Here is a 10,844-nt window from a genome sequence, read left to right on the forward strand (position 1 = left end):
GGGCCTCTCCCCTGTTTATAAGGAACTGTACTGATGTATAGTCCCAAAAGAAAGCCTTGTGAATCTTTGTCTTCCTTTCATGTGCATAGGATCTGGTCTTTAATTCAATGTTTCGAATAATTTCAGCATGATCGATCATCAATTCCATTTCGTTTTATCATTGTAGGATATCAAAAAAAATTCACATTTTATGTAAGACACACGAACAGAAAAATAAAATTAAAGAACAAATGCTACTGTTTAGAATGTATCCCAACAAGACTCTTATCAGATGGGTGATATGTAATATGCAATAGTCACCAACACCCATTAGACAGGTATAACAAAAATCTAGTAGACAGAGCAGCAAGACATTTAACACAACTGAGCAGTATATCCTTGTTTACACACACTGCATTGGCAAGCATCTTCATCTTAATGCAAGCATGGCAAACAAAATTAAATGCTTAATCATTTCTGTGAATACAGTGAAACCAAATTGCAAATCATCGAAAATACTAATATTACAATGGTGTGGCCACAAAAGGAGTTTAACATAAAACAACTACAGGCCATTTTGACATAATAAACTAATTCAGTACTAAGAAACTATACACCATCAAAGAGTTTTGTTGAATCTTTTCTTTTGTGGAATTAATGTTTGTTACTCATTTAGAACTCGTCACCAACCATGATTGTATGAGGTCCTGCAAGAATTTAAGAACTATAAGTGCATTATTTTATAAGTAATAAATGACTATATTAAATATTTTGGAATGAGGACAAACAATTTTAAGCAAACATGCTATGCACTAAACTATCATCTCAATATAATAAGAGTGACCACAACCTTGATAAGCTATTTATCCTGAAGATAAAGCCATTTAGGTAATCAATACTCAATATGATCAATGTCAAGTATATATAAAGAACAAAATTTTAAAAAAAAAAACCATAAAAAGAATAAATAAAAACATGAGAAGCCTCCTACCGATTTTCTGTTTTTCCTCAGTATGTAACTACACTATTGGTGGCTTTGTTGAGCAAAACTAGACTCTCAACATAAGAACCAAAAAAAGTCTTGCGAGATCCATTAATTTCAAGATTCTTAACATTTTGGCTATCTGGATTCCACGAGATGAGCCCCATTCTTTCATTTACCAATACAACCTCACCATTCCTCCTAAAGCCAACTGGGCATGGCATTCCCAGACTTGGACATTGATGTGATTTGTCCACAACGATGCAACACCATACTCTTTCATCACCCATATATTGATCTGACTCATCTGATCAATCCCTACCGTTATTTGAAACCCAGCAATGGAATTTCCATATACTGAAACACGAGTCCACCCAATCTTCCCTGGAAGTTCCGGCAGCAGAATTTGGCGGAAGAACTCGTCCCCCAAATCGAACACCAAAACAAACGGTTTTTTATCATTAGTGACAGCAATCCAATGCAATGCCCCATTGGCAAATGCCGGCAGCCCGAGACTACTTATAGCGCATATAGGAGGCAGAGAAGCAGAAGCACTAAGCATTCACCAGCGAAGAGTGAGTAAACCTCGACCACGGGTCGAGAATTTACAAAGTCCAAAGCACTACCAAATATGGAGAGAATCCTGACCACTTTATAATCGTTAGTTTTTGGATCAAATCCAAACCCAAAAGACACTTGGAACAAACCGTCTGTATTGAAGGTTGAGCGGGGAATAGGAAATTGTAGAAGTTTTCTCACACAAGGGTTCCAGAGAAATAATTCGTTAGCGTTATTGGGTAAACCATCGAAAAGGCAGAGTAGGCCGTTACAAGTACCGACGACATTGTGATGGGGGTACTGAAGGTGTGGACCATGGAAAGGGGAATCAAAACTGGTGTATTCAGTGAAATCAAGATCGTCTTCTTTATGCAAGGTGTAGACTTGCTTGTCATTCCGTGAGAGCCATAAGAGGAGGAGGTTGTTTTTGTTATTGTTGTGGGAGTGGTGGAGATGGGTGGAAATGAAAGTTGGGTTTTAGAGACAGAGGTATAGATGATAATGGATTTGATGGGTAGGAAAGTGAAAATATGGGAAAGAATCTCATCAGGTAAATATCCCATCGAATTGACTTCTTGCTGTCTGACATTGCCCCCGGTTTCAAAGCGAGAAAGAACCAACGAAGGCAAGACGAGCGAAGCTTGTGCTCTAACGAAGTGTCTGTGGAGTGGAGAATATAATTTGGGTCTTGAGTATTGACTGAAGAGATAAGAGATGTATGATTTTTTTTTAGGGGAAAAATTCATTCTAAATCCCATAATTTAAAATTTATTACTTTGATGAATTTTTTTTTCTTTTTTTTTTTAAAAAGTTAGTTACAAGTTTCAATCTATGACATTAGTTTCCTGTAAATGTTTTTTTATCATAAGATCAAAGACATCAATTAATTTTTTTGGTGAAGATGATGATTGAAAAGGGACTTTATTATCCATAAACTACTCAAGTGTCCGTTTGGCAAAATTATTTTTGCCAACTTATTTTACTATTCAGTTTATTTTTGTTACTATTTATGGATCACACTACACTTTTTGGTACTATTCATGGGTTTTACTATACTATTTTATTATTCAGTTAATTTTGTGTTCTTATTTTCTAGGTTTGTGATTTTTGAATTTTAATTTTGTGTTCTTAAATCTGGGTTTATGTTCTTGTTGTTTTTGTTCAAGACACGCTTAGATCTCAATTAATGTAATTTTGGTTTTCATTTCTGTTTTTAATTTTTTTTATTTAGTTAAAATTAATAAATTATTTTTTTAATTTAAATGCTGACGTGACATTTTTTAATGCCAAAATAAAATTTTTTATTATTATTTTAATAGTTCCGTCTGCAATATAGGACTTTGATGATAGAGCACTGATGGAAAGGACTAAAATAGATGACGTTTTTTTAAATAGAGATTAAAAGTTGTGAAAATAAAATATAGGGATTAAAGTGAGAATTGCGTGAAAATATAGGGACAAAAATGTGATTTTCGTCTTCTTTAAATATATATAATTTAATAGTTAAAATTGAAAGTTTTTTTTTCAACTTTTAATCTCAGCTTTTGATTACAACTACACCTAAAGCCAATCCGTAGAGTCGAGGTAAGAAGTAAGCTAATTTTTGGACTTACTAATTCTGCATTTTGAATTTTTTTTTTTCTTCTAATTTGTTAGTTTTATTTATTTAGTATTTTAAGAGTTAGTTGATTATATATATATATATATATATATATATATATATATATATATATTGATGGGTATAAAAATACAACTCTAGCTTCGTCCATAGAGGTCGTCCGTGGAAAAACCAAGTAGACAAAGGTTGCAAGAACCTCGTCCTGAATAAGCCCGTCCATGCAGTAAAGTGCATAGACAGGGCTTTACGTGGATGATTCTATAACTCTATGCCATGTCATCCAAGTGAACCATCAGCCTCGTCCTGAAAGATCGTCCAGAAAGGAACGGCCTTATATTGGGAGCAAGACGCACCTGACTGTAGGTTCCCTAGACGAGGTTCCCTGGACGAGCCCTTGACACTTGAGAAAATTTCCAAAGTGAATATAACAACTCTGAATCACACGCATAACTTCCAGTGACCGTTTTGTGAGGAAAAATGTAATTCCTAAACAGTTAAAGGGGTGATTCCTGAACCCTCACACCTCCTCAAATCCAGGGAAGGTTACAAGTTTGATAACTGTCTTTAGGACAGTATATAAACGCCCTTTTAGACCAAAAGAAGGTACGCTTTATATTTCTCAAAAAGTTGGAACTCCGAAAATATAAAGAGAAAACTAATTTTGCCATCAAAGAGTTCTTGGCCGGCAACTCCAGTCACCTTTGATCACTTTTCTATCTTTTCCAGGCCATCGAAAGAGCAAGTAGTCCTTTCAAGTCCGAAGCATCCAACTTACTGATTTTCTTTGGATCATATATACTAATGGATAGAAATCTCCTAAGCTAATACTTGAGCCCCTAGCTCCCTCCTTAACAGAAGGGTCTCTTAGACCAATTGGGTCAATGGATAGTTTGATCAAACTTGGAATGTTATGACTAATCTCTCTCTTTTTATCAATAAAAGCATTAGAGATCGAATTTTAATAGTCAAATTTTTTCAGAAATTACCGGTGCGACACTCTTTGTGTTTGTGTAGTTTTAAATATTAATCACATACTAGTTGGATTATATTATACAATTACGTAATCAGTAAATAAAAACAGATGTAACAAATAATCTTGGTGTGTTCAAATTTCTACTGTGGACCCGGCAATATTAGTGTGGATGTTAAGTCAAATTTAAACAAGTAGAAAGAAATAAATACTTTGCAAAAGTCATTAAGCGATTCATTCATTCATTCATTTTTATTGGATAAATAAAGTAAGAATATTTTTATTCATTTCAATTACAATAAGTGATACAAATATAAGAAATAATTAAAATAAATGAGGCGCAAATAAGTTTTACAACACAAAAACTTGCTATATTTATTGCGTGCTTGCTTCCCCATTGTTTATTTCACTAACATCTTCAACTCCATAGAGCATCATGGGACACTGCACATCATCAAACACAAAAATATTAATCAAGACATGAGAAGATTCATTACAAAGGTATATGTTTTTTCATATGTATTATGACCCTTTAATTTTTACACAGAGAGAGAGAGAGAGAGAGAGAGAGATTACGTGTTGCAATCCACAGTGGGATCAAGAGGAACAGGTACATTGATTTCGCAAAGTTGGGGAAGCTGTTTTAGTCTTTCAGGTATAAGTTTAAATGCTTCTGCAGCAGTTTCTAAACATTCACACAAAGACCTGCGTATTGTAGTGGTGTTTGCCTGTTGCGATACATTTTCTGCACCTTTACAACATGTAGAGATGGGTGTTGGGCCAAAACCAAGTAAGTATGGTTGGCAGGTTATCAATTGTGTTAAAGCCTCCTCGCATGTTATGCCATCTGCAGCACTTGCACCTGCATTTAGTACCAAAATAATCATCAACCCAAAGGCTAATACTAAACAACTCATTATTTTCTTCTCCATTCTCTTTTGGATTGAAAGACTATTTGTTCTATCTTTTATCTCAAAAAGAAAGAAAGACTATTGTTGAGTTACAAACTAACGGTGCCTGCGCTATTTATAGAGGTGGGAATCGTGGGATTATAGGCACTCCTTTGTGGCCCTATGGCTATCATTAAAGTAAATTAATTGATTTCTTTTTTTTTTTCTTTTTTTAAAGAAAAAGGTATATGATTTATTACCTATCTATGTTCTATGTATCTAGGAAAGAAATCTCCACCTTCCATTTATAACATCTTTGAAACGTATCAATGATTCAATATCGAAGAATTTGTCATTGACAGACCGAATAAAAAAAATGATTACAAAAAACTTTTTTCTTTCTATATTACCATGTATGGAAATGTAATATCTGTTAAATAAAAAACTCATACAATTTTAAAAAAAAATAGAATTCTATTTTAGCCTAATTTAAATATGTAATAGTTTTTTTTTTTTTTTTGGTTTTTGATTAACTGTTCATTTATTTTGTTTTAGCCATGTGAGGAATGCATACTATGCATCGAAGTGTGCATTGCCATTCATTGTTGGGCTAACATGTCTTTCATATAAGATTTTGTGGTTCTATTTTAAAGATTAATGAATACTAGCGTTTTTAGATATTGAATTCAAACTTTCAAAAATATAGCTATTATTCTACTTGAAATTTCAAATGTTATATGAAATTGGTATTTCTCTTTAAAGAGATGAATGAACAGCCGGCCAAGAAAGACAAAGCGTGGCCTGGAGCAAGATAAAATTGTTGAAACATTCAAAGGAATTGATTAGGATAAATATTAAATACTCACAAATAAGGATAAATATAATACTAATAAATGCATTTATTTCATTCCATACTTGAGCTCCTTAACACTTGGCACATATATATGGTAGTTAATAGCACAAAAACCTTTTTTGAGAAGAAATAGCACAAAAAATTAAAAAAGTCAGCACTAGCAATCTAATGTCATTTATTTTCAGTTTCTCAAAATATATATATAATTTATTTTCAAAAGATAACCTTAAAATTCAAGTTTCAATATTGTAAACATTACATTTAATCATAAAGAGTATCTCAAAAAAAAAAAACATTTATATCATAAAGAAAACAAAAATCTGCTACAATTTTAAACTTTATAATATTTAAACTTAAAGTAACATGTCATTTTTTATTTTTTTGAGAAACAAACACATTAGCACAAGGGAGAGGGAAATAGATCAAGATCCTCTAGAATTCTACCATATAGAGTTCTTTTAATTTTAACTCTTTTTCTAAAATAAAGAGTCCAAATTATACTATGTCATTACTCCACTAACAAAAACCTTAAAATAACATGCCACATCAACTTTTAAAAAATGATAAATTGACGTGTCAATTTTTTTAATTAATTTTAATTTCAAAAACTTAGAGACCCGTTTGGTAGAAGTATTTTGTTATGGCTTTCAAAACAATGTGAAAAGTGTATTTTAGTGTACTAAAAACACTTCTTTTGGGTACTCATAATGTAAAAAAATGTGTTTGAGAATATATTTTTGTAACATTCCTTTTAAAATGGAAAATACATAAATGAGTGTTAGGTATGAGTATGTATGTTTTAGAAAAAGTGTGTATTTCTTTGCCATGAACAGTGTAAAATAATTTCTTTTATCGAAAAGAGAGAGAACTCCCTCATGAACTCCAACTGCTACTGTAACTTTCTTTGCTCTATGCTTCCTACTTCCTCTCCTCCCATCTCCTTCACTGTGTGCTCATTTTGTCACCGCCAACAGCCCACTGCAAATCTCACTGCTTCATTGCCAGGTTGAATTTCACTCATTCACTTCTTCAACCCCATATGTTATTGCTATCTTATCCACCAACAATCCACTGCAAATTCCTTTTGGTTCCCAAATACATATCTATTTCAGCCCACTACAAATTCCTATTAGTTCATCTAGTTCAAACTTATCCTATTGGCTCTACCTTTTCTTTTTATTTTCTAGCACAAATCTATACGTCACCTGTTCAGGGGCATTATGAGGTAGTATGAAAATGCACAATGAACTATTAAAGAAAAACTTCTCTCACACAATTTTACGGAGAGAGAGCCAATATATATGAAGGGGAATAAAAGTGATCTTGACGGACCCGATAGAGGCGATTACTTTAGGTTGACGATATTTAACATGGCCAAGTATGATGGATCCACGATGGACGGATGGAAGCACGACGGGGATTAACCTTCCAGAATTATTTTCAAGAAGCTTTAAATAAGGGTCCACGTTATGTAATTAGGGCTGATGTGGCCTTCATTGTTCTCCACATAAAATGTGCATAAGAGGAATTCTTGCACCGCATGTTTCGCCTTGATAAAAGGTATTCGAAAGGAAAGAGTTCTAATCCTAGAAGGAAAGGACTTCGTAATTCGGGCGTGGACGCTAACCCCACACCATTATAAATACACCGAAACTCTCACAAATCGAGGTACGCATATTGAACTTAACTCTAGCACTCTAGGGTTAAGAAAAAGATTCTAACTTGACCCTCGGAGGGTTTTTGGCCAGCACCACACCGGTGCTCTCTTTTGGGTCTTTTATTTTCTTTTTGCAGGTATTGTTTCTGTCTAAGGAGTGCGTGCAGCTTATTGGTGAATTTTTTGGCTTCATTAGTTGGCGTCGTCTGTGGGGATTGATTACTTAGCCTCTGCTCTATTCCTGAGACAAAAAGTTGCATGGTACTCACTTGATTGATGGCAACAACCAACAATCAAGGCGACGAACTGCATGCCACAGCTCTAGAGAGGCAAGTCCAGACGCTTGCAGCGGCGGTTAAACGCCTCACCAAGCAGAATCATGATTTAGAAAAACAACTGCGACAAAGGAATGCACATCAAAGTGCACCTGAAGAAGACCAGGAAGATGCTAGTCTTGAAGGAAGGAACGCAGAAGGGCCTGAGGGTAGAAACGCTCCGACTAGACCGAAGCGGCAGGAGACCAACCGACCGTCCGTCTCGGACACCATACCGACTCACATAGCAGCTAAGATGCAGGAGATGAGGGAACGTATGGATGTGATGATAAACGCCCTTAGAGGACGAGTCTCCAGCGACCTGGACGACCTAATCCATAGAACAGATTCGCCTTTCACAGCGCTCGTGAACTCATGCCCCCTTCCTCCAAAGTTTCACATACCTCACGTGGAGAATTACGACGGATCCAAGGACCCATTGGATCACTTGGAATCTTTCAGGACCCTAATGCACCTTCAGGGCGTACCGGACGAAATCATGTGTAGGGCTTTTCTCACCACTTTGAAAGGGCCTGTGAGAGACTGGTATAGGAAGCTGACACCTAGTTCCATTAGCACTTTTAAGGAATTAGGCGCACAGTTCGTATCACACTTTATCGGGAGTCACCGGCATAAAAAGTCAACGGCGTGTCTGTTGAATATTAGGCAGCGAGAAGACGAGACATTAAGATCATACATTGCCCGCTTTAACAAGGAAGCCCTCTCGATAGACGAGGCAGATGACAAGATACTTGTGGCAGCGTTCACAAACGGGCTACGAAAGGGTAAGTTCTTGTTTTCTCTGTACAAGAATGACCCAAAGACTATGTCCAGTGTGTTTTACAGGGCAACGAAGTATATGAATGCGGAGGACGCCTTGCTAGCTCGAGAAGACAAGCCCAGAAAGAGGGAAAGACAGGAAGATGCACAACCAGACAAGGGACGAAAAATGGCAAGGACGAGAGAACGACGGGAAGATCGAAGACCCAAACCACCTACGGGAAGATTTGCAAACTTCACCACCCTCACAGCCCCAATTGACCAAGTGTTAATGCAGATCAAAGATGAAGGAACCTTGACGTTTCCCGACAAGCTAAAGGGAGATCCGAACAAGAGGCCAAGAGATAAATACTGCCGTTTTCATGGCGATCATGGCCACGATACAACGGACTGTTATGACTTGAAGCAACAAATTGAGGCCCTTATCAAGCAAGGAAGGTTGCAAAGGTTCGTTAGGAAGGAGAGAATGGACCAACACCAGGAACAGAATCCCCGGCGGGAAAACGAGCATTCCAGACCACCTGTAGGAGAGATACGGATGATTGTAGGGGGCACCACTTCTGCAGGGTCGTCCAAAAAGGCCAGAAAGACCTACTTGTGAACGGTTCAAAGCGTCCAGTCGGCGGGTTCCTCACTAAAAGCATCTCGAGATAGCCCCATCATCGGGTTTTCGGAAGAAGATGCGCAACGCCTTCATCACCCACACGACGATGCGCTCGTGGTTAGCATACGAACAGGGGACTACAACATGCATCGAGTTTTGGTGGATAACGGAAGCTCAGCAAATATCCTCTATTACCCCGCATTCCAGCAAATGGGGATTGCTAAAGAACGATTGGTCCCAACGAGTGCACCTCTGGTTGGCTTCGGAGGAATGAGGGTCTATCCTTTAGGCATCGTCACGTTGTCTGTGACGGTGGGAGATTACCCACAGCAAATAACCAAGGATGTTTCATTTCTCGTGGTTGATTGCTCTTCAGCGTATAACGCCATCCTTGGACGGCCCACTCTCAATGCATGGAAGGCTGTCACCTCTACCTACCATCTAATGATCAAATTTCCCACTAAATACGGAGTTGGAGAACTGCGGAGAAATCAGGTAGCTGCACGAGAATGTTACATCGCCATGATGGAAATAGATGACCACCTACAAGCAATGAGCATCGAGGAACAGAGAACGGTGGTAGAACCGGTGGAAGAATTAGAAGAAGTACAACTGGATGATTCTAGGCCAGACCGAACCACGAGGATCGGCACTTTGGCCAACCCCACAGTTCGAGAAGCGCTTGCATTATTCCTCAAAGAAAACCAAGATTTCTTTGCATGGACCCACGAGGATATGCAGGGATAGACCCAATGGTCATAGTTCATAGTTTGAACGTATCATCTTCTTTCTCCCCTGTCCGATAAAAGAAACGAGTGTTCGCCCCCGAACGAGGCCGAGCCATAGCAGAGGAAGTACGGAAGCTACAAGAAGCAAACTTCATACACGAAGTATATTACCCTAATTGGTTGGCAAATGTAGTGATGGTCAAGAAGGCCAACGGGAAATGGAGAATGTGCGTCGACTTCACAGATCTGAATAGGGCCTGCCCTAAGGACAGTTACCCGCTCCCGCGTATCGATACACTGGTAGACTCCACTGCAAGGCATGAACTTTTGAGCTTCATGGATGCCTTCTCTGGCTATAACCAAATCAAATTGGATAAGGCCGATCAGGAGAAAACCTCATTTGTGACAAGTCAAGGGCTCTTTTGCTACAAGGTAATGCCTTTCGGGCTTAAAAACGCAGGAACCACATATCAGAGATTGATGAACAAAATGTTCACACAACAAATTGGCAAAAACGTGCAGGTTTACGTAGACGATATGTTGGTAAAAAGCGTAAAGGTGTCTAATCATCTCAAAGACCCCAGGAGACTTTCAATACTCTTCGGACGTACAAAATGAAGCTGAATCCGAACAAATGCGCGTTCGGAGTAACCGCAGAAAAATTCTTGGGATTTATGGTGTCCTAGAGGGGTATTGAAGTCAACCCAGAGAAAGTGAAGGCGATTATGGAACTGTCGCCTCCAAGGACGGTAAAGGAAGTACAAAGCTTAACCGGAAAGATAGCAGCCTTAAATAGGTTCGTATCAAGAGCGACGGACAAATGCCTCCCGTTTTTCCGAACACTGAAGAAATCTTTCAAATGGACAGAAGAGTGCCAGAAGGCATTTGAAGAGTTAAAAATATATCTCTCC

General features: G+C 37.6%; 1 protein-coding gene and 1 pseudogene across 1 annotated transcript; both read right to left on the reverse strand.

The window, feature by feature from the left end:
- Window positions 1-549: 549 nt before the first annotated feature.
- LOC142611095 (F-box protein At3g07870-like) lies at window positions 550-2,231 on the reverse strand (annotated as a pseudogene).
- A 2,310-nt stretch (window positions 2,232-4,541) lies between these two features.
- LOC142609265 (non-specific lipid-transfer protein 1-like) lies at window positions 4,542-5,050 on the reverse strand. Its single transcript, XM_075780849.1, has 2 exons — window positions 4,684-5,050; window positions 4,542-4,551 (listed from the first exon to the last, which is right to left on the reverse strand). Exons 1-2 carry the CDS (start codon window positions 5,037-5,039, stop codon window positions 4,542-4,544), a joined length of 366 nt encoding a protein of 121 aa, XP_075636964.1. The 5' UTR covers window positions 5,040-5,050.
- Window positions 5,051-10,844: the final 5,794 nt, after the last annotated feature.

This window comes from Castanea sativa, chromosome 9 (assembly GCF_040712315.1).
Source record: "Castanea sativa cultivar Marrone di Chiusa Pesio chromosome 9, ASM4071231v1".
Lineage (NCBI taxonomy): Eukaryota > Viridiplantae > Streptophyta > Magnoliopsida > Fagales > Fagaceae > Castanea > Castanea sativa.

Excerpts from the sequence above, each read along its gene's own strand:
- LOC142609265 (XM_075780849.1), bottom strand. The coding sequence starts at position 5,039 with ATGGAGAAGAAAATAATGAGTTGTTTAGTATTAGCCTTTGGGTTGATG.